Source organism: Panthera uncia, assembly GCF_023721935.1.
Source record: "Panthera uncia isolate 11264 chromosome A1 unlocalized genomic scaffold, Puncia_PCG_1.0 HiC_scaffold_17, whole genome shotgun sequence".
In the NCBI taxonomy this organism is placed as follows: domain Eukaryota; kingdom Metazoa; phylum Chordata; class Mammalia; order Carnivora; family Felidae; genus Panthera; species Panthera uncia.
In genome coordinates this window covers 101,090,813-101,115,945 of record NW_026057577.1, presented here as the reverse complement: position 1 = coordinate 101,115,945, position 25,133 = coordinate 101,090,813, and the positions used below count along the sequence as shown (strand labels likewise).

At 36.5% G+C, this 25,133-nt stretch overlaps 1 protein-coding gene and 2 long non-coding RNA genes across 4 annotated transcripts in view; 1 reads left to right on the top strand and 2 right to left on the bottom strand.

Annotated features, from left to right (window-relative positions):
- LOC125934465 (uncharacterized) overlaps nt 1-25,133 on the bottom strand; it is a 362,030-nt gene that overhangs the window by 163,365 nt on the left and 173,532 nt on the right. The window lies entirely within an intron of this gene.
- The window catches only part of GABRB2 (gamma-aminobutyric acid type A receptor subunit beta2), a 241,516-nt gene that overhangs the window by 111,813 nt on the left and 104,570 nt on the right, over nt 1-25,133 (bottom strand). Inside the window, exon 5 of the mRNA XM_049647833.1 lies at nt 15,355-15,437. Within this exon, the coding sequence (XP_049503790.1) occupies nt 15,355-15,437 (83 nt within the window). The remainder of the gene's footprint in view (nt 1-15,354; nt 15,438-25,133) is intronic.
- LOC125934464 (uncharacterized) overlaps nt 1-25,133 on the top strand; it is a 168,451-nt gene that overhangs the window by 115,450 nt on the left and 27,868 nt on the right. The window lies entirely within an intron of this gene.

Genomic DNA, 25,133 nt, shown 5'->3' with positions numbered 1-25,133 from the left:
ACAACACATGACTGGACACTGAGGGTCTACTTATTCTCCATTTTTTGTAAGACTGAGGAGGCAGCTGATATCTGTATATCCTTTACATTGTGAGAATAGGCTTAATGAAACACCGTAGTCTCATTTTTCCCTTCCTAATATTTTTCTCCTTAATTTGAGGAGGCAGTGATGGCCTCAGTTTGAGGGTAAAACTGAACAGAGATCCTTAAATATAGCAAATGATAACCAAAAATGGGCTGGGCTGGCTATTCTCTATTTGTCCAACAATCCATTTGTTTATTTATTATTCAACAAATACTTTGAATTTTACAATGCTTTGCATTCAGCACTGTGGATGGAATGATAAGAAAATAACCATGGTACTTATCTTGTGGAGTTTACAGTCAAGAAAGAAAGCAGCATTGATTATAAGAGAATAAAACCCACAAACATGACAACTGTAACAACTGCATGAATAAAGGGTACAGGTGCTTTGAGAGAGGGAAATTAGGAGAGACAATGCTAAGACATTAATTCTAGCTTTAGGTTTGAAGGATGAGTAGGAGTGAGCTAGGCAAAGAAGGGAGGAAAAAGTATTGCAGGCAGAGAATAGCAAGGTAGAAATCCCTGAGGCTATTCATGGTTTTTGTTTGTTTGTTTGTTTGTTTGTTTGTTTTCTGGTACAGGTGCAGTGTCTTGCCTCTGTGGATCTTAGGTAAAGAATGGTTGGGCTGGGGTGCCTGGGTAGCTCAGCTGGTTAAACCTCTGACTCTTGATTTCAGCTCAGGTCATGATCTCACAGTTAGATGTAGCTCCATGTTGGGCTCTGTGCTTATGGTGCAGAGCTTGCCTGGGATTCTGTCTCCCTCTCTCTCTCTCTTTTTTCCCAATCTCTCTCCAAATAAATAAACATAAAAAAAAAAAAAAAAAAAAGAATGGTTGGGCTGAAGAGCCAAGAATCTTCACCCCACTTCACACACCTTCTAAGTTTGTGATCAAGAGGTATTTTTCACCAACTCAATGTTATTTACAAGAATATAATAATCGGGGCGCCTGGGTGGCTCAGTCGGTTGAGCGGCCGACTTCGGCTCAGGTCATGATCTCGCAGTCCGTGAGTTCGAGCCCCACGTCGGGCTCTGTGCTGACAGCTCAGAGCCTGGAGCCTGTTTCAGATTCTGTGTCTCCCTCTCTCTGACCCTCCCCTGTTCATGCTCTGTCTCTCCCTGTCTCAAAAATAAATAAAACGTTAAAGAAAATAAAAAAAAAAGAATATAATAATCGTTAACACATCTTCTTTGGGGGAACCTGTGAAGGTCCAGGAAAGAATATCAAAAAGAAGCCTTTAATCTTTGATCCTTTCTTCCTGCTTTCCATGGCCAAAACAAAAAGAGGAAAAACTTTCTTTTGTTTGAGTGAGAATTTTAGATAATTGTTTTTTATATGGCATATTGTGCTTCAGAGATTATTCTCATATATTTTTGGTTTTCTTCTTGAGTTATGGATGCACATGATGTTTAAGAAGCTTAAAATGCTAGAAATTAGGTCTTGAAAAGTAACACGTTAGACCAGCCCTAGAAGAAAGCAAAAGACCACACTGAGTCTAAATATATTCCATCCATTCCTCCGGGTGCATGAGTTGCATTATGGCCCACTGGGACTTTAAAATGTTACAACAGAGTGATTAGAGGGACTGAGGATTTCTCATTGCTCCAGGAATGTCACTCATCCCCTACTTGGCAATGGAGAATAGGGCAGATTATCTGTTTTCTTCTTTCTGGAAAACCTGATAAAGCATTCTCATTGTCTCAGATTTCCCAGAGGAGAGAGATGGTTAAAATGAGAATCCCAAACCCCTCTTGGCTTAAAATAAATCCTTCTGCTGGCTCTTTAATGAGCCCCTTTTTACAAAATTTTCCCCATTTTGTTTGATGATTTCCTAAACCCAGTAAGGTACCAGTAAGTATGTGTTTAATTGACTATGAGCTACAGTTTCAAGTTGTGTTCTTAAGCGCATGTTGTTTTTATTAACTCGATGAATAAGCATCACCAACATGGTTAAATTATCATACTCTGTAAATAGGCTTTGAGGATTAAGTGAGTTCTATTGTCACCACTTCCAAATGTGTATTTTAAATTACTTAAACCTCAGTTTCCCCATCTGTAAAATAGTGTGACATTGTACTTACCCAAGGGACTGTTGTGAAGATTAAGTAAGCTTATCAGTGTAAAGGGCTCACTGCAAAACTGGCATTCCAAATGGTAGGTATTGTTAGTATTACATTGAATATAGTCCTTAGATCTTAAAAGAGTCTTGTTTTTTAAGGAACATTCTGCTAATGTATCTTCACAACTAGAAAGCTGTAGACAAGCAGCATGACCTTTATTTACATAAGCACTAAGAAGAGAAGGTAGAATTGGAAAGACACATTAAAGTAACAACTTTGTTTTGCATATGCAAGTAATTTATAATACTCTCTGTCTTCTGCTCACATATTAAACTGTTTTGATACAATTGTAATCAGAACAGCCACAATTATTCAACTTAAGGCCAGCTCATCCTTAACGTATTTTTTCTATTTCTGTCCACTAAAGCTTATCAATGGGCAGTAAATTTGATTAAGTTTAGACTCAAACAGCATTTTATGTCAGGGGTTCAAGTACAAAAATGTTTCAGAATATATATCTATAATCAATATTTATTTCTAAAGGTGACAAAAAGGGCCATTTGAAATCAATTAAACTATCAATGAATGGCTTTCTTTTACTGAGAAATAAATCTTTAACTTTTTTCTGTTTATCAGAAAAAAGAAACAAAGTGACCGACTAGCAATGGTTTGATAAATTCTTGACACATTTATGAATATTATGATATTAACATGCACATACCCATAGAGTATAAACACTCCCTTAATTACAGGGACAAAGGGCATAGAGCAACTTCCTACCTTAAAACAGCTTAAAAACTTAATGCCCCGTTCCAGCATTAATGTTTATTTGACTTCAGCATCATCTTCCCTTGTATACTTTCAAAGTGGTGGTAGGCTGACTGATAGCAAGGTCCCTGAGGATGACTGACAGAATGAATCTTGACTATGCCTCAGGTATAACCTTTACTTAATTTCTTATTCTCATCTGGTTGATGGGATAAAATAAGACAATGAATATAAGGCACGTAGCACTTACTAAGCGCTCAATAAATTCTACCTGCCTGTCTCTCTACCTAATGTGGCCACAGAAAAATTCATGTAAAGTCTCTAATATTTTCAGGCAAATAATATGAAATCAATTGCCAAATAGCTTGGGGGCAGGGAGGGTGATAAATCCCAAGAGAGGGAATTCCTCATGGCACTATTTTGTTTTGGGAGGGCATGGTTCTAGAGTGAAATTTGATGAAATCAATGAATTAAATTAAATTGGTAAAGAATTTCTTCACTACCTACCTGTCATTTGCAAAGCAATATAAAAGATAAAGGATAATATAAGACATAATCCTTTTTTCAAGAAGCATAGATGGGGCACTGGGTGGCTCAGTTGGTTGAGACCCTTGGTTTCGGCTCAGGTTATGATTCCATGGTTGGTGAGTTCAAGCCCCGTGTCGGGCTCTGCTCTGTCAGAGTGCCTGGGACACTCTCTCTCCTTCTCTCTTTTTGCCCCTCCTCCACTCTCTGTCTCTGTCTCTCTCTCTCAAAATAAATATATATTTTTTTAAAAAAGCATAGCAATCAAGGCTCTTAGCTGCAAACAATATAAAGTGACGGGTTAAATTAAATAGAAGACACAGTTATTAAAATGATATTGAACAACTTACAATAGGCCAGAAATCCAGGTGTGGAAACTATGAAGTCAGGAATAATGTCCAAAACCGCAGAACTGTCCTAGTAGAGTTATCAAGGCAACTTCACTGGGTAGGGGTACTATGGTTCTTACAGCTATATGTTCCCCTGAACACTTCCATCCCTCCACTGCCATAGCTCCTAACTTTCTTAGGCTGGCTTTTCCCACAGTCACTGGTTCTCACAGCACAGATTTCCAATTCAAAGTTATGGGATTGGTAGAGTCTTGGTCTTGCACCCACCTTCTAGTTGCAAGTAAGGCTGAGAGAATGAGTGTGAGGCTTTTTCAACTTCTTTTATGGAAGGTGAGCTTTGTTTCATAAAGCAGGGGATTCTTCAAATATAATGTTCAGATATGGGGCAGCAAAGAAAGTAACAAAGCCCACTGAAAGCATATATCTTAGCAGGTAGAATTTAATAAATATAGAATTATTAGAAATAAATTATTTATAATACAAACAGGAATATATTAATTTTATGTTAGGTGTATAAACAAAGAATATATGTATAATGGTTAGAGACATGGGCTCTAAGATTAGATCTGTATTCACATCTCACCTTGGCCAAGCAATAATAATGAATAATAATAATAATAATAACTGCCCTAATAATAATTCCTCACTTCTGTCTATGGTTCAAAATGTAATTGGGGTTCTGCCAATTGGATACACTTGTTGGAGACTTGATTTCAGAGCCTGAAGTGAGAGAGGCACAGCACAAAACACCTCTTTCATTAGTACAGATTACCTGAAAACCAGTGTGGTTTTGGTCTAGTGAGAGCAGCGGTCCCTCTGTTCTGCAGGTAGTCATTATACTGTGGCAGGAACACTGACTGCCTGTCAACACAGGCCTGGGCTGTGACTGTGAGAATTATATGTAAAAGCTCAGCCTAGAGTCTGTTTCTTCAGTCTTCCCAAGAATTCTGTAAGCTAAGTAAGTCTCTTTCTGCTTAAACTAGCTACACTGGATTCTGTTTTCTTCAGTTAGACATTCACCTGCTAACGTGTGTGATCTTTTGTAAGTTGCACAACTTCTCTAAGGTACCACATCCTCATTTGTAAAGAAGAAATACTATTAGTAGTTGTCATATGATATATATAAATGAGATTATATGTGTATATACAGCACTGTATCTAATACAAAGTAAACATTTAATAAATGGTAGTGACTATTATTGATGATGGTGATCATGATAACAACAAATGTAATAATCATGGTACTGAAGGCAATGGAGGTGGGAGTAGGGATAGATGATAGACTCTGGAAGCTATCATGAAGAAAAAGGTGTTTGATTTGCAAAAACAAATCAAGAGTTTTGAAAGCCTACTGAAAGGACCACATCTCCAAGTGGTAACACAAGGAGCCAGAGTCAGGATCTGAGAAAAGCCAGTCTAAGTTGTAATTCATTGGGCTGCAACTATCAAACAAAAACAACATGAGTCTTCTGGAAATGCTTCAGGGAAGGTCTGTGGGTGTATTTATGCCTCTGGCTTATGATGTTCACATCAGGTTTCCTGAAGTGCTCTCCAGCTTTCACTAAAAAATGCTAAGAAAGCCACACATGTGGCATTTTCACTTAATTAGGATACCGTATAAAATGCAGCCCAGCCAAAAACAGACAATTTTTGGTGACAGCTCTGTTGGCACCTTTCCTGAGCCTCAAGGAAAACCAAGTAAACAAGTCTGTACCCCCACCACCCTCTCACCATGAGATCTGCCACAGAAAAATTTGTAATATACAATGAGCACCTCAACCGAGTTTTTTTTAATTTTAATGAAAGTTTCCAAGCAGGAAAAAAAATGAGTATTAGAAACATAAAAGGTGGCCATCACCTTCAGAAAGGTAAATATACATAGCACAGGGTTTTGAGCAGAGCCTAATCCAAAACTCTGTCCTGAGGGACTCAGGAACTCATTTAGTCTTTAAGAAAACACTTCAGTTTAAGAACCAATAATGGGAATCCATTTCCTTATAATTGCTCCTCTCTGTTCTCTGAGTTGCAAGCTGAGCCTGTGCCAACACATCCCGAAACTTTACACCTGCGCTTACCACATGGTCAGAGGGGTGAACAGCTCTTAAGCTTTGAGCTCTTTTAGTTACCAAGTCAGCTTACTACAGATGAGGGGTGGAAGCCTTTGTGTTTCATTTACCTGGGTTTGGCACAGTATTTACCCTGATATACACAGGGCAAAAATCTGGTAAGGGACTGAGTCTACTGCTAAAATATATCTCCCCAAATTCTCTCTACCTAGAACTCTAGATTCCAAAGGTTCCTGTGAATTCATGTGGCAATCTTGATCACTGCCAGGATAATATAGTTTATCCACATCCTACCTGTTAGGCTAGTGTTTACTAAGATATACATACACACTTCATAAACTGCTTTGCTCTGAACACCATGTCAGAGAGAGCCCAATGGTGCCTTGCAGGAAATGAATATGGCAGGCAGATTTTCATCTGTGAGAGGGGAGATACTAATTTGATAACACTATGAATTATGCTTCCTTTTGGTTTGCCCGCTTAGGAACAATAAAATAATGGTTTATTTTGCAATTAAGAAAATAACTATACTTCAATTCTAATGCCCTTTGGCTTCCTTTTATATTATGGTATTTTTGAAATCAGGATATATGTAAAATCATACCCAAAGACTTTAAATTTTATTTTTTCTATGATATACTTATTCAACTTCTATGAATTTGCCTCATATATTTGTGTTACTCAGCCTTTTCTGAGATGATGAAAATGTTCTATATACTTACACTGTCCAATATGGCAGATACTAGTTACATGTGGCTACTGAGCACATGAAATATGCCTAGTTAGACTGAAGAACTGAATTTGTAGTGTTTTTTTAAATAACTAATTTAAATTTAACATTACATATTACATTGTACAGAAGAGCCATACACCACACACACACACACACACGTAACCTTATATATATGTATGTATATATATATATATGTGTGTGTGTGTATATATATATATACACACACATAGATATGTAATCTTGATTGTATTTAACGATAGCTTCAATCATGCACAAATTACATTATTAAAAAGAGCAAAATAGTAGTCATTTTATGATGTATAATAGGGAACCCATTAAATAAATTATGATTCATCCACATGTAGAATACTAGATATACATAAGAAATGAGAAGAGAATATTTCATAAAATAAGATATTTGTGATATGCTATTAAATTTTTAAAATGAGGTTGAAAATTGTTTATGTAGTTAAAAATTGAATATGTGTATGAAAAAGGAGAATTCCACTCTAAGACAGTATATTTACCTTTCCCACCTTATTCAAGTCTCATAGAAATAAGTGTAAAAAGAAAGAACAGTAAAAATCCATAATAGCACTATAAAATAGGCAGGTATCATTACATCAATGGGCAAATAATTTTGGAAAATCACAAAAGTACAAAAGTTAGAATGTAGATGAGGTTATGTAGATAGAAAAAACCAAATAAGGAAACAAGTTTTGCACAGGGAAGTGCAACGGAGAGAGCTGATTTTCCCACTAAAGTCAGAGAAGTGTGGTTTTTACACCTGCAGCATTAACAGGACCAACAAATGCGAAAAATGAAAATTCTTGAGCCTCATTCCAGACCCATTAAGTTAGAAATCCCAGGGATAGGACCCAGCAATCTGTGTTTAGCAAACTGTCCAGGACATTCTCATGCTCATTCAAGAGTGAAAACTATGCCCGAGAGGACTCTTTCCCAACTTTGTTCACTGTTATCACCTACGGAGCTTTTAAAATGACTGATTCAATAGGTCTGTGGTGTGGCTTGTTCATTGGGATTTTTAAAAACTCCCCAGGGGATCTGATGTGCAGCAAAGTTGAGAACCTATGCACTACAGAATTTGCAGACTCAGCAAGTTCACAGAGCAGGAGCCACCATGCAACCACCAGACTTCTTATTCTCTTATATCTGGCTGTGGTGACTGCTCCTAGACAATGCGGGAAGAAGCCTCCTTAAACAAAGTGGGGCTGTCTGGGTTCCTAGTTTACATATTGGGCTGAAGAGAGAATCAGAACAGAGTGCCAGATAGCCCTGGGTACTGCTACAGATGGAGGGGAATAAAAGGATAAGTTGTTCTATCACATCCTTCCAGAAATGAAAGGGTGAAATAATCTAAGGTACTTAAACCTCAGATAAGCCTTGGTTATCTGTGAAAGGTCTTAGCCTACTCTTCTAAAGAGGAAGGCTGCCTGGTCATCAAACCCTGTTTTCTTCCTGTCCCCACTCTCCTTATTCAGGGAAGAATCTGACTATGAAAACAGTCATGTAAAAGTGCTACGGAAACCCACATCAGTTCAGAAAATCTGTATCAGTAACTCCTTGGCCAAACTAGCCCTTTGTTTACAAATATGAACTGATTACCAAGATTAGCTGACTTACAAGGAAAATCAATAGCATAAAAAAAGAAAGACCATAATAAATAAACATATACCATCACAAAAGGATATCAAACAATGAAGAGAGAAGAAGAAAACTTGTAAAATAATTTTAAATGATATCTGTAAACTAAAGAGAACATTCCATAAGAAAACAAGTGACTACGGAAAATGAGCTATCAAAGAATAAGACAGTTCTTAGAAATTGAAAACAGGATGGCCAAAATAGAATACTAATAATAATTTCTTTAGAATAAAATAAATATTAGTAATCTGCAAGATAAAAATCTACAAACTGTATTTCAGAGCCATGGTAGATAGATGTGAGACACCCAATATCTATTTGTAGGAATCCCAGAAGGAGAAAATAGACTACAGAAAGAGAAAATTTAAAAAATGTGAATAAAAAATAAGATTTCTCTTTACTCCAGGGGAAAAAAGCTTTAGATGGAAAGAGTTCAATATTTTCATTTTTCATACTCCATATCAAGATGCACCCTTTATATCTAAGTCACTTCTTCACTTTCTCATAATGGACAAATTGTAAGGACAGAAGCTCTAAAGTCCAAATACCCCAAATCACAAGTACTATCTGCATCAGGTGCCAGTGTTTCTAAACACACATCCTGGTACTTATTTATTGTCACAAGAGAATAAGAATAATAATTGTTCAACAAAGATGGTTCAATGGAGATCACATTGAAGCAAAGTATCTCACACATCAAGGAGGGGAAGAAAAACTCCCCACTTCCAAGCCAGTAGATACAAGTCAAGAAAATACCAAAATAGAACAGCGATGCAAATTAAGTTTGTATGCAGTGACACTATGGAGCATTTGCAGTTCTCTTTGATTTTCTCTAGGTAAATAATTATAACTAATTATAAATATAACTAAATATATATATTTAAAAACCCTCAAGGGGGTCCAAAATTATTTAGAAAGGCAGGAAAATATGGGGGTCTGAGTGTTTCTCCTCACACACACAATGGTAAGAGATATTCCTGTGAGGAAAATCTGAGAAAAGAAAGATGCTAGCTAAATAACAACAGACCATCAGCAAAACACACACACCATCTACTTAAAATCGTAGCCAGGATGTGATTTTCATCTTTTCATAAATAACATTGCTTCCAGATGTATATACATATGGGATCAGCATCTTCACAGAAACCAGCGCTTGCCTAACTGTCCTTTAACTAAAGTCCTTGCTATTTTTGCTGGTACCAAGTAACCATCAACCCAGAGCTCCTCAGAAATCATATCATCCCATCACTTGCCCAATGCAAGAATCCTCTTTTCCCCAGAAAATGGTCTTATAGCATTGAACGACCTGCTGGATTTTCACCAGCTGTAACTGCTATGAACTTTTCTTTTTTTAAAATATTTCAGTCCAAAAGTGCCTTTTGGCATCTTTTACCATTAGTCTAGTTTTGCCCCCAGAGCGGACATGGTCTGCTCTCTTAAGAGGAAATACTACAATTTTTTGAAAACAACTATCCCATTCAAATACTGCCACTCTCTCCCTAGGTTTCTCATTCCTAGGATACATCCCTCCTCCCACTCATTTCTTCTACTGGTTCTTCATACTCCATACTTTATGTATCATTCACATTTTGATAATTCTGACTGCTAAATATCCCTTGAAAATGCTGTGACTCTAAGTGAGCACAATAATCCAGGTGAAATTGGTAATGATAATAACGATGGAATAATGATAACAGCTGCTACCTATGGAAAGATCAGCACCAAGCATGGCACAAAGATCTCTGTCTTATCTCATTACCTATAAGGTATTGCAATATTGTAGAGATGAGAAACCATAGCTTGAAAAAGCTAAGTGACCTGTTTAGTTAACTTGAGAAATCAATGCCAGATAGTTACCGTACTCAATAAATCCTCTTGGGTGCCTGGGTGGCTCAGTCATTAAGCGTACAACTTCGGCTCAGGTCATGATCTCATGGTTCCAATTTGAGTCCCATTTCAGGTGAGCTCAAACCCCGCTTAGGGCTCTGTGCTGACAGTGCCGAGCCTGTGTGGGATTCTCTCTTCCCCACTCTCTCTGTCCCTTGCTCACTTGCGCCCTCTCTCTCTCTCATAAAAAATAAAAAATAAATAAATGTCCCCTGACCCACAATACATACTGTGATACCACTCTGATTATCACAGAGTGGTATACTAAGTGGTATACTTAGAGTATTAGTGACATACTCTAAGATGCCATCAATTTTCACTTTAGGAGTGGAAGAACACTATGCATTATCTTTTCCACTAAGTTCTTAAAAACCCTGTATGTATATTTCCAAAAATATTGAGCAGTACACAGCATAAGCTATATCCAAAATATATTAACCTGTGCCATAGTAAACATGGATTCAGTACCTTAGTCTGCTTAAGTATATCAATCTATACTGCCCTCTTTAATAAAGATTATTCCAAATAAAGTTGTTAAAAAGAAAATGGAGCCTTAATTCCACCAATAATCTGACAGCAAGTTGTTTTACAAAATATCCAAATTGGAAATCAATACAACAACAACAGACACATTTCTATTTCCTGCTTTCCTGAAGCATGGTGAATATCTGTAGGAAAAAAAGAAGCCTGTGCCAACACACACACACTTATGGGCACATTTTGCTACATTGAGTGCACAGACTCTAGATGATCAGTGGGTGAGGCTGTCTCCTCTGGCCAGTGTAAAAGGTTGGCAAAACCACAAATGGATTACATTTTAAAATGGATTGTACTTTCATTCCATCTAAGTACAGATAGATGTCAAAGAGCTTTGAAATCTCCCTCTTTGGATTTTGAAGCTAACTATTCATTCTTTTCCCATTGACAGAAGTAAAAGAAATTAATTTGCATTTTATACTGTAGGCACAGCTGGCTGAGACATACTATGAGGAAGTAGACAGCCCTACAAATAATGAGACTTACTTAGAATGTAAAAGTAAAAGTTGAGAAGGACAATGCTGTGTTTTCAATCTCTCCTTGCCTGGATCTACTAGATCTCATAATTAGGTCAAATCTCCAGCACTACAGGAATCTTTAAATATAATAAAATTGGTATATAATCATCATCATCATCATCATCATCATCACCAGTTATTATTTATTCGATGTCTACTATGTACCAAGAAAAGTGCAGTATTTTTTTAATCGTTATTAGTTACTTTAATCCTCATAACAATTTGTTGTGGTAATTATTATTCCCTTCTTATCTATGGGAAACTGAGGCTCAGATAAGCGGGTTGACTTTCCCAACATAATGTATGTAATCAGTGACTGTGAGAGGACAGCAAGAACTGATTTCTGATGCTGCTACAAGGGCAGCGGTAGGATTTTTTTTTTTTTTTTTTTTTTAGGTCCTAAAAGGATAAGCCTGACTGGCTATCTCAGTGAACACTTGGCATAGTCCTGTGAAGTTATCTATGATAGAGCTTCTAGGAAAGTTCTAGACTCTCTAATTTACTGTAGATCGCACTGAGGCTGAGACTAACTGAAAAACCAACAACATTGGGAATGAGAGTGTTGATCTTATTCTCTGATTTACTGAGGCTGCCTAGTCCAACTCACCCAGAGACAGGCTGAGATAAAAGCACACTAACAAATGAGAAAAAAAAAAAAAAAAAAAAAAAAAAGAGAGAAACCTTTGGGTTTTTAGCAATGTGAACAGCCTATCAATGTATCTAGTTGACAGAATTCCACATTCCCTTCCAGACAAGTGGTTCACATGCCCCAAGTGGGGAACCTGGAAAATGGGGGTTAAAGAGTATGTAAGACAATCTTGCCCTCATGAGAAGGGGAGAAAGGTCATGTAGCTGACACTGGTATTGGGCAACTAATCTGGCTCAGAGTATAAGAGATTAGTCCCCTAACTATTCCCATTTCAAAGACACATAATACTCCCCTTGCTCTCTTTGCATTATTTTTCATTTCTGGATGGGACATATTAAATGGCCTTGCAATAAACTCAATCCTAATATTCCCTCACTCAGAATCAAGTTATATTATTTTCTCTGCCATTAAACCAATATATGAATTGCTGGCATAGAGACAAGGTAATAATGATTTAGTAATGCCACTATTGAGGTCATTTGCATTTGAGAGAGGTAGGGAAGAAGGACAGTCAGGAGGGGAAGGAGGGAGAGAAGAAAAGTAAGGAGAAGGGAGGTAGAGGCAAAGAGGGAGAAGAGAGGGTGAGGGAGAGGGAAAAGGAGAATAAACGAATGCCTAAAGTTTGCTTAGAAGAAAGAAACGGATAAATAAGGTTGAATGTCAGGCATCAACTTCAGAGCTAGTTGTTAAAAGTCTAGGATCATAAATTCATTTCAATAAGCTTAATTAGTTAACTACCTACCAATAATGGCAGAATATCATATATATTATTAATATAACATATTTCATTATCATTCATACAACAATGATTTTCTTCAGCGTAGTACTGAAAGTCCTAGCCAGAAAAATCAGGCAAGAAAAGAAATAAAAGATATCCAAATTGGTAAGGAAGAAGTAAAATTACATGTTTGCAAATGACATGATCTTATATATACAAAACCCTAAAGACTGCCTCCCTCCCAAAAATAGAACTAATAAATTCAGTAAAGTTTCATGATACAAAATAAACATACAAAAATCAGTTGCATTTCTATATACTAACAATGAACTCTAAAAACAAAATAAAGAAAGCAATCCCATTTACAATATCATCAAAAACAATGAAATACTTAGGAATAAATTTAACCAAGGAAGTGAAAGATCTGTACAATGAAAAGTATAAGACATTGATGAAAGAAACTGAAGACATAAATAAATGGAAAGACATCTCATCTTCACAGATCAGAGTTAATGTTATTAAAATGTCTCTATTACCCAAAGCCACCTATAGATTTAGTGCATTTCCTATTTAAATTCCAATACATTTTTACAGACATAGAACAACAAATAATACTAAAATCTATATGGATCCACAAAAGACCTTGAATAGCTAAAGAACTCTTGAACAGGAATAACAAAACTAGAGGCATCACACTTCCTCATTTCAAACTATACTGCAAAGCTATAGTGATCAAAAGGAAATCCTGTCATTTCCAATAACATAGATAAAACTTGAGGGAATTACACTAAGTGAAATAAGACAAAGACCAATACTGTATGATCCTACTTATATGTGGTATCCAAAAATAAATACTGAAGTCATAGAAAGAGAGAGTAACTTGGTGGTTGTCAGGGGTGAGGGTTTTTGGAAGATGATCAAAGATGGTTAAAGGTTTACAAAGATGAGTTAAAATATGAGTAATATTTAGGCATCTAATCTACAGGATGGTGACTATAGTTAACAATTCTGTATTGTACACTTGCAAGTTGCTAAAAGAGTAGCTCAGTCCTCAACATACACACACAATGTCACTGAGGTAATGGATTTGTTAACTAATATTATTATGGTAATCATCTTACAACATATACATCTATCAAATCATTGCCTCATACATCTTAAACTTACACAATGTTATACATCAATTATATCTCAGTAAGGCTGTGGAAAAAATCTATTCTACTCCATTTAATAGGGTAACTGTGAATTGAAATGAGAAATGTAAAAGCCCCTTTATTAAAACTTAAACTTTCTAAAAGTCTGAAGAATTGTCACATTAATTTAAAAAAAATCCTTGTCAGAATTATAATTTAATTACATTAAACACCTGGATGTTGGCTGTGTCCTTAGGCATCAGTTCTTTAAAATAAAAGGGACTTGTTTACTTACCTTGGAGGGTTATGAAGAGCTCAAATGAAATAACATGAGTACAAGTGCTTCAACCATGTGTACAATTCTGATTATTTAAAAGTCCACTCAAATTTCACCACAAAAAATTCTCTTCCCAAAACCTCACTGTTAGCACACGGCAACCTAATTTTTTTTTAAATCCTTATATAAACAATTGGAAACAACCAAAGAATTTGGACTTCGAAGAACAATCTGCACTTTAATTCTATAATAAGTTAATAAAGTGCAAAGTTATCCCAAAATACTTACATAAAAATAATTATCAAAATCTTATAGACCAATTTCATTAAATATTTCTTTATTGCAAAGATCAAAAGTGAAAATAATGATGATTTGAGAGCACAAGTATGAAATCAAGTTCCTCAAAAAAATGTATGTAAATTCAATAATTTCTGGAAGCTATTCTTTTTTAACAGGCCAAATACAAGCTGTGTTCCATAAAGGCTTGTATTTCCACTCAGAGCAGTGACTTCGAGTTGCACTGCTTTGCCACAGCTAGAGTTTTCTCACAACAGCTGAGAGTATCCCATCCACACAGCAGTCAAGTTACTCATTATCTAGAATGCTGGATATAAAATCATCAGCTTCCAATTGTTTGGTGGGATGAGGCATGAAAACATTGCAAAGAACTGACAAAGAAAAGAGATTCGAATCCTCTTCCATCTCGAATGACCTCTAAAATGCAGAGGGGTCATGAAATCAATGTTTTCACCCACCCAACAGGGTAGATGATTGAATCATCAAGAAACCGTGGCCCAGAAAAGCAACAACACTGCAAAACAAGTCAGCACAGGAAAGAAAATAAACACAGACACAGACACCAATCTTGCTCATGATATGGCCTCTAGCAGGAATGTAAACTAAATTTTAGACAGTGAAAGCAGTCCCTTGAAACAAAAAATATTCCACCAATCCACATTCTGTGAATATTTTAACTGGTCCAGAGGCCACATTTATTTTGCAATTGCAAAGACATAACCTCTCTGAGAGGCAAAGACAATTGGGATTTCCTGTGTCTCTCTGCCATTACCACCTATTTTTCCAAGCTTGTTGCAGCTGTATGCACCAATTCCATACTTTAAATGCCTAGAATAGCCCTTGGTCTTCTTCCAGGGTCTTAGAATCTTTCTTTTATTGCTCAATTACATCTTGCCTATACATCTCTCCCAGGGATTTAGAGATGGGACTAAGAGGGTGGCAGCATCACTGAGGAAAGATACTGACTCCGTCTCTCTCCACCAGATTTACTGTAGTAGCAGTACTTTTGCGGGACCTGTGGTCTGGATATGAACCAGAGTAACCTCAAAGCAGAGTTCAGTCTAGCTGCATTCTTAGAAAAACTTACAGCTTTCAATTTCCAAGGTGCAGTTTTGTTCATCCAGTGGGTACCGCCTTAGGTCCATCATGCAGGCAGCTGTGGTTGTGATTCTAGAAGACAAATAGCAATGATACATGCTGTTAGCTGGTCCATGGCTGGAACTGGAAAAATTAAATCCAAGTATCAAAGAGGACAGAATTGGGCCTCTAGGAGACTGACTTAAGCCAAAGTTCTAACGAAAAAGGGTGCCACAAGTTCAGATAACCATTTTCCTTTATGAGCCTTGGGCTGATGTATTAAAAAAAAAAATGGACAAAATCAGTATTTTCCCAAAGTGTGGTCCATTACCTATGGAGCATTTGTTAAATAGGCAGTTTCCATGCTCCAGAATGTCTTGGGGCAGGGAGGGATGGTCCCAGGGCTCTTTATTTTTCTAAGCATTATAGGTGATTAAGAATACCAACATAGATAATTCCTCTTCCACTCACATTTGTTTCCTCCTCTCTCTAATCTAATGTTAATTAAATCTTGAATTTGATGCATCATTTTTGATATTTATATACATTGTATAGTACTTATCAAGTGCTTTAATACAATACAGTATCAGCCTTTCATGTATCACCTGATTTGCTCTGTGCTGAGTAATATGATATTCTCATGACCTGTTAAGAGAATGTCCTCTCATGGATTGGCAGATTTACTTATTTAGAACACCTGGTATCTTTATTCTTTTATCAGGAAGATGTGAACATGTCCTTTTAATGCCTTTATATTTCTCTATCATCATCCTTTTTTTAGAATGAGAGAGAGAGAGAGAGAGCCCAAGCTGGGAAGAGAGAGAGAGAGAGAAAGAGAAAGAGGTCTGGGATCATGACGTGAGCCGAAATTAAGAGGCGGGCACTCAACCAACTGAGCCACCCAGGCGCCACTCTGTCATTATTTTTCACTAATCTCTTATTGAAGATCTACTAAAAGGAGTCAAAAATCATACAGTTCTAAATGATTTGTTAACATGTATTTTCTGATCAATAAGGTAGCATAATGTCATGAAAAAACACAAGTTTTAGAAAACAACAGACATAGGTATAAATTCTAATTCTGTCTTGCTGATTGACATCAAGATGGTTAATATCCTTTAACCAACCTTAGTTTCTTTATCTATGAGAAGGGGATATTATTAACAACAATAATAGTTACCTAACAGGATTTCTATAAGAATAATTTGTATACAGAATATAGAAGAGTACCTACATATAGTGTGTCCTTTAAATCTGCTAGAAAAAGAAAAACTAACAAGAAATTGATATTGAATTTGACCACTTGGGCTCACTCTACTCTGAAGGGCACTTTACTATGAGTTAAGAATAGAAAAATAAGATACAGCCCCAGCTTGGGATAAACAGTTTCCAGTTAGATATTTTTCATTAAAAGGTTGGGCACAGTTTGCAAGTAATCTAGGTAGACTGAGTCTATGAAATTCCTCAGTTAGGTGTGAGAGTCCCACTCCTTAGTTGTAGGATGGAAATATGTGACTAAGTGTAAGTAGTTTATACCTCTTTAGTTTGGTTACTGCTTCATTAAGGTTTGTGCTCTGTTAACTTTTTTCTTTTTAGCAGGAAGTTGAGTATCCTAGGGCTGATGTTCATCCCTGATTCCTTCCTTTCCTTCGCCAAGAGTTAGCTACTCTGCCTCAGCTCCTTTCCATCTCCATTGTCTCCCTCAAAATCTATGGCCCTGTTGCCTCACCTCATATAATTATTGTAGATAGGTCTCCTGGCCTCTCCATTTGCCTCCCTACCATCCATTATCCACACAGCAGTCAGATCTTTTAAAAACATAGATTAGATTTTATCATTCCTCTGCTTCATTTTAGTAGTTCTTCCAAAAAGATCCAAAATTTTGACTGTGTCCTACTGTGCTCTAAATAATCTGCCTCTTCCTAAAATCTCAATATTATCTCATACCAAGTCCTTTCTCACTATCTTCCAGTCTTCACATTTGTTCTTTCTGCCTAGAATATATGTCTCTCTGAACTTCACAAGGCCCTCTTTTATGATCCTTCACCTCAAAAGTCACCTCCTCTAAGAGGCCTTTCCCAAGCAGCCCATCCAAAGTGGTGGCCTTAACTAATGTTCCATCTTATCTGTTTATTTCCTTTAGGCAAGTATCATAATCTGAAATTATCTTGCTTATTTATCTTACTTTTTAAGATTTTTAATGAAGTACAGTTGACATATAATATTAAATTAGTTTCAGGTATATAGCATAGTGATTTAACAATTACTCAGCCATAAGAAAAGAATGAAATATTATCATTCACAACAACATGGATGGACCTAGCAGATATCATGGTAAGTGAAATAAACCACACACAGAACGAGAAATGCCATTTGATTTCACTTACATGTGGAATATAATAAACAAAACAAATGAACAAACAAACAACAAAAGGAGAAACAGACTCATAAATATAGAGAACTAGTGATGGCCAAAGGGGAGGGGGCTAGGGGAATGGGTGAAAGGGATTAAGAGGAAAAAACTTTTTCTCCCTTCCTTCCTTCCTTCCTTCCTTCCTTCCTTCCTTCCTTCCTTCCCTTCTTTCTTTTCTTTCTTTTTTCTTCCTTTATTTCTTTCTTTACTATTTCTCTCAATAAAATGTAAGCTGTTTAGGGGCATGGGTTTTGTTATAAGGCACAGATTTATTGTAAGGCAATCAATAAACATCTGTTGGATAAATAAAAACATGAATTATAAAGAGGCAAACAGTTGGTTTTGCTGATTATAAATCTTTTATTTGGAGGATTATCTTGCTGCATTATTTCTCCTCTTTTTTTTTAACTTAAAACATGTCTTAAGTTTTAGGGGTTTGTCTTATATTTTTAACAGTAAATACATTTTAATCCATTTAATTAACATTGCATAAAGAGTACTAGAGTTTATCTTATCATCAAACTGATTGTTTCGGCTTTCCCTGGGCCTTACCAAATACTTACATTTTATAAATTCTAAAAGTATATAAAAATTAACATTCACAGTTAATAATTTGCTCAGGGCCTAAAAATGACAATTTATTTTGGCTATGCAATACATGGCTGAATTTCTCACCGGCCTACTGATTTTCTTCCTTCCTTCTCTTCTTCCTTCCTTCCTCCCTTGTTTGTTTCCTTCCTTCCTTCCTTCCTTCCTTCCTTCCTTCCTTCCTTCCTCTCTGTGTCTTTGTTTCACATGTAGCTACAACCTGAATTGTTACTAACACATTGTAGCTACTAACCTGAATTTCACATGTAGCTACAACCTGAATTGTAGCTATAACCTGAATTGAATACAGAAGCTTGTATTATGTAGAAGATAATTTTTTTTTCAATATATGAAGTTTATTGTCAAATTGGTTTCCATACAACACCCAGTGCTCATCCCAAAATGTGCCCTCCTCAATACCCATCACCCACCCTCCCCTCCCTCCCACCCCCCATCAACCCTCAGTTTGTTCTCAGTTTTTAACAGTCTCTTATGCTTTGGCTCTCTCCCACTCTAACCTCTTTTTTTTTTCCTTCCCCTCCCCCATGGGTTGCTGTTAAGTTTCTCAGGATCCACATAAAAGTGAAACCATATGGTATCTGTCTTTCTCTGTATGGCTTATTTCACTTAGCATCACACTCTCCAGTTCCATCCACGTTGCCACAAAAGGCCATATTTCATTCTTTCTCATTGCCACGTAGTATTCCATTGTGTATATAAACCACAATTTCTTTATCCATTCATCAGTTGATGGACATTTAGGGGAAGATGGTGGCATAGGAGGACGCTGGGCTCACCACGCGTCTTGCTGATTACTTAGATTCCACCTACACCTGCCTAAATAACCCAGAAAACCGCCAGAGGATTAGCAGAATAGAAGATAAATTTTCAAAGAAAATAAAATTAGGTACATGATGGGCATACCAAAACTCCCATGTTACTTCTGTAAAATAGCATAAATAATCTCCATCTTGAGAAACAAGAGAAAATTAACTTCATCTGATAGAATGAACACAAAGGACATTAAAGGTACAAGGGCACACATATGATAAAAAAAAAAATTGAGAGCCATAGACAGATGCTCAACAGTGTAAGTGAGGTGAAGTTTGCAATAGCTACTATATAGGCTGTGGTTCACACTTTCTGCTGATACATATTCATGGCAACTAACATCTGTGAACTAGTGCTGTAAACATTAGCGCTGTGAACAAGAAAAATAAATTGACTAATGCTATTGCAGAAGAAATGAGTTTCTACCCAAATTTAAAAAAAAAAAAGATGAAAGTGTTTTTCTTACATCAACATTTATATTTACACCTGTGTTTTACTCTTTTAATGCTATACTTCACAAAAAATATATATATAACTATTTTCCAGTCAATGTTTCCAAGGCATCTGTGTATCCTATTGGCTTAAAGCAGAAACTCTGTAGACAAAATAATCCATTTTGAATCCTGTTCATATAGACCAGAATGAGTGAACTAGGATGAATCACTTAGATCCTATAATACTTGGTTGCTTCTGAAAATCTGAAATTAAAAACTTGCCAACCTGATTTGTTATAAGATGATAAAGGTAAGAAGAGATCTGTAACTCATAAAATGTTCTGTAACTCTTGTTATTACCACATGCTAATGAGCAAATACAGTGATAACTCATTTGACCAATGGTTAATATTTGGAAATATGTATATGTATATGTTTGTATACAGAAGAAATGTAGAATACGCAAGCACTTATATTAAAAGAAAAGCAGAGTGGGGTGCCTGGGTGACTCAGTCAGTTAAGCATCTGACTCTTGATTTCAGCTCAGGTCATGATCTCACGGGTTCATGAGATTGAGCCCCACGTTGGGCTCTGTGCTAAAGGTGCAGAGCCTGCTTGGGATTTTCTCTTTCCCTCTCTTTCTGCCTCTCTCTCTCTCTCTCTCTCTCTCTCTCAAATAAATAAACATTAAAAAAATCAAAGTAGAGCTATAAAATATGACATGAATAGCATCCAAACACAAAAATATGCAAAAAATTATTCTATATATGTATATAAAACTCTAATAGATTTGAATACAAAGTACAGACATGTGTTAACAAACCTGCATCTTTTCCATGTGTTTTATAATATCAGAAACTACATCTGTTTTTGTCTTATTTGTATTTCAAGCACTTTGCCAGGTCCCTGGTATATATCACTAAGCCAAGATTAAATAGTAATAATAATAATAAACAAAGAGAAGAAAAAAATCCATGGTCATAAGTATTCTCAAACTGAGATTTTGATGCAATTCTCTATATTAAGTAGCTCATTCAATTTATGTAAAAATTCTAAAATCATAGAATTATAGAAGCTACTCAGAAAGGAGTTTATTTAGAAAAGCTCAATGATCAACACCAAAATCTTTTCTTTGGAACTGATGATTTATAGCATTGCTAAGTTTCTCTAGGAACAATCAATACAACAAATATACTTAATGAGGTTTTCATGAACATTCCACTCTGAATCCTGATAAACATCCTTAATGGGCCTTAAATTACTTAACACTAGCACTAGTCTTTGAAGTGAAGCTAGTAACTCATTATGTAGGTATGCTGATTAAATTTTAAGTCCACTGTGAAATATATATAGTGTTGTCTTCAATCACAGGAAATAGTCAATGATGCATTCAGAATGTGCCTCTTTTACCTGTCACAAATTTTCTACAGTTACAAGTTGAAAATGTGACTTCTTTAGGCTGAATATTATTACGCAATGAAAGCCACCTTTGGGGAATGCCAATATTCTGACTGGGCTAAAGATCTTTGGAGAAACTTTTTGTTCCTTAGCCGCTGGGTCTTGTCAACCAAAAATTACTTGTGTCATAAAATACTGACATAGTGCAAGAAAACTACATATGTAACATAGCCTAAAACACTCACTAAAGGCATCTATAAAATTAAGAAATACAACAGCTATGCCAGCATTTTGCAGCAAAGCCACAACAAATATTTTATAGTGTCATTACCTGAGATTTAGTGATGGTACCGTATCATTCCAAGATTAAAAATAATCAAAGATAGTTATTAAGTAATAATAGATGCCTTTGCCTCTCAGCCAATAGGAGATAACTCAGAATCATAATTAATGTGACATGCTTTGGTCCTTTCAACAGTCTTCACAACAGACTTCTGGCACTAGAATATATGCTCAAACATGTGCCTTGACAAGTCAGAAATTTGTTAGGATTTCAACCAGAGATGACAAGAAAGTGACACTGGACTTCTACTTTGTTTGATTTCTTTATCTAGATAACTATCCAATCATTTCATGCATACAAAATTATTCTTTTCAATATATATGTATGTTTTTTAAAGAAAATCAGATGTCTTATCCCCAACTATATTCAAAGCATGTCATTCTAATCCACAGCATGTTTTTACTTTGTTCAAAATGCACATTTACTTAAAAGCACAACTTACTCTAATTACAAAGGATAATAGGATCCTATAGTATGAGTGGGCATCATTACTACAGAAAAATTAGGATGTAAAAACAGTCAATTATCAAAAAATATATTGATATATATATTTCTAGCTGTAAAACAAACTAAAAACTTCAGGTGGGAATGGGGGAAGATCAATAAACCAAAATCAAGCATTAGAGTACAAACTGAAATTTTGAAAAATTCTGAGGAGCTCATCTGAGTCACTTCTCCATAAGGTACTTGAAAAATTTTTGCCTCTCTCTCTCTAAGAAAACTGAATACTATTTTGTGTCTCACAGTCATTTTAGTTGGGAAGCTAACTTCTCACATATATCCCTCTTGTGATATGCTTGTGCATTTTGCAGAGCCTTAGATGACCCACTTTGGCATTCTTGCAAGTAATAAACATACCTATTAACTGATCACTTACTGAGTTCTAGACATCATCTAGTGTTGCTTAAATGTATCATCTCATTTAATGAGTGTTTTTCTCTAATAGTCACAGAATGAGGGGTGGAGTTGGGATTTAAATTTAGGATGTCTGACTCCAGAGCCCACATACTTAACTGCTATGCTGTAACTAACCAGCTAGTTGACCCTGATAAAGTCATTTAGCTTCTCTGGAGAACTGACCGATTTCTGAAATCCCAAATGAGCTTGGAAATTCTATAATCCTATGAAAATACATTACATGTTCTGTGACCCTGTATATTTTGTAATTGTGTTTTACCCACACATTCAAATGCTGTATTTCACAGCTGTTCATTCTGTTTTAGTCAATTATGTAGATTAGCCTACCCCAGACAAGCAAATACAGGCCTCTCCCCAAGGAGTCCCACTTAATATTCTCCCCTGATTGAAGGTCTCCCTCAGCATTTTTCTTCCAGCCTGCGCTCTTGATTTACCTCCACAGAGTCCTTCTGCTTAAATTAAAATCTCCAACACTCATGCATAATTGTTTTTAAAAGCTCTTTACAAGTCCTCATATAGAGTCACATGTGCCAGTATGCTCAACTTTGTAATCACCAAAAAAAGTAAGATTGCTAGCAATCATGTTCCCATTTGATAAATCGTGCATTTCAGATTAGAGCTATTTGTACTCTTCTGCAGCTGTTTGGCCTTCTGTGACTCTTTGCTTTTCTGGAATTTTATCCTCCATAAAGATACTCTGACCGTTTAAGGGCTACACAGGTTTCTGCTACAAATCCGGGTGCTAGTATCAAAGACATTTCCTTAAATAACATTGCCTGTATAATCCAAACAGCAGTATCTAACAAAATTTCATTTTGTGAGTATATAAATCCTACTCAATCAAAAATATTAGTCAATATGGACATACAGTCTGAGCCTTTTTTCTTCTGCAGTCAGTTCCTTAAAGATTTATTTATTTTTGAGAGAGAGAGAGAGAGAGAGAGAGCGCAGGGAAGGGGCAGAGAGAGGGGGGGGACAGTTCTGAAGCGGGCAGCAGGGAGCCCAATGCGGGCCTCAAATTCGCAAACATCTAGATCATGACCTGAGCCGAAGTCAGATGCTCAACTGACCGAGCCACCCAGGTGGCCAGTCATTCCCTTATTTACTAAGATTTCCCACATTATATTCCTGATGGTCCCATCTGCAAATCATGCACTTATATCAGGAATGAGAATATGCTGACTTCTCTAAGTTATGTTTTAAAGGAAATCTGAGTCCCTGAAAAAAGCAATCATTCTATTTTTTGACTCATAACCTAACAACTGAAATTTGACTTCAGATCACTATAAGTGATTTAGTTGATCCAGAGCTGCTTACCAACTAGAAAGACATATAGCTGGGACTTTGATGATTTCAATAGTGATTATGTTTGTTTGTTTTCGAAATTTTAAACAGTGTTTAGGTATGCCAGAAACATTTTGTTGCATTTATTAAAATATATTTAAAATATTTAATTTTGATTTTAACACATTAGAATCATAACATTTCAGAATAAATTAATCAATTTTATTCTAGCCATTTATTTGTTTATTTATTTTAACAAAATACATGGCTCACAGATGCTGATTTATAGCTCACCAGTGACAGACTGAGGTTACAACCTCACCTGGGTCTTTGCCTTTCCAGCTCTACCCTCCACCCTCAATCACAATGTTCTGTGGCCTTATAGACTAGAATGTTGGGACTTCAAAAACTGTCTCCCTGATTCTCTAGCTTCAGGTTGGAGTTGGCCAATGGGGAGGAGATCAGGAGGTAAGGGAAGGGAGGAGAGTGAGACCAGGGCAACAGTTTTCTAGGCTCAGCTCCTGTAGAACTTGTGTCCAGGTTCCCCCAACCATGCCTTGTTCTCCCCCTTCAAGTGTGGCACACTAGGGACCAAATGGCAACATGCTGATCCTATCCCTGGGAGGGAGGAAGTACTGTTCTATTTCTTTGTAAACTGACCTTATAATACATTGTCCTCAAACTATCCCATTTTCAGTATGCCATCTGTTTCCTATTGGGCCCTTGACTGATAAAATATATTGTAGAAATGTATTTAAAATCTGAGGTTTTTTGAATCAGACTGTCAAAATAATTAGGAGCATTCCATTCCTGGGTCCTCTGCCCTGGAATTTTAGGCATGAAGGGATGAAGTTTCCCTCTACCTTAAATGAACTTCCTCCTTCTATGACTGAAGTCTCAGTTCCTCCCAGCCCTCTAAGAAGCCTTCTCCCTCCACCTAGCTTATGCACCCCTAAGTCTCCTCCCCACTGGTCACTGTCATATCCCATTTCCTTTCATTATACTTGTCATTATCAGAAATTATCCTGTGTGTACATTTGCTTCTTCATTATTTTCTGTCTCCCTAGTAGATTCAGGGTCTATCTGAAGTTGGGTTTTCCAAAAGTAGATCCTGCAGGATGCTCATCGGGCATCATCAGCTATGAAAGAAAGGGAGAAGAAGCACGACTGGACAGAAAAACATCAGTGCAGGATTCAGGCCCAATGACATGGAAGTTCCAATGACATGGAAGTTCTAGAGGGAATATTGCCATCAAAGTGCCCACAAGGGCCTGAAATGGCCTTTAAACTTTCTCCCTTCCCACCATTGCTAAACACGCACACACGCATACACACACACACACACACACACACACACACACACACACACACACACTTTGCTTGAGCAGCTAGCATTCAGCATCTGAGGAAAAGACATACCCTATAAAAAATCAGAGAAACATTTTTCGTGGTAGATCCAGCCTCTAACATGCCCTCACAACATATTTTCCCTGCTGCACATGGTTGCAACTGTGATAATCTTAACCAGTAAACTAGGCTTTACTGCTTTGTTACTGTCACTGTTATGTTTTAAACACAAA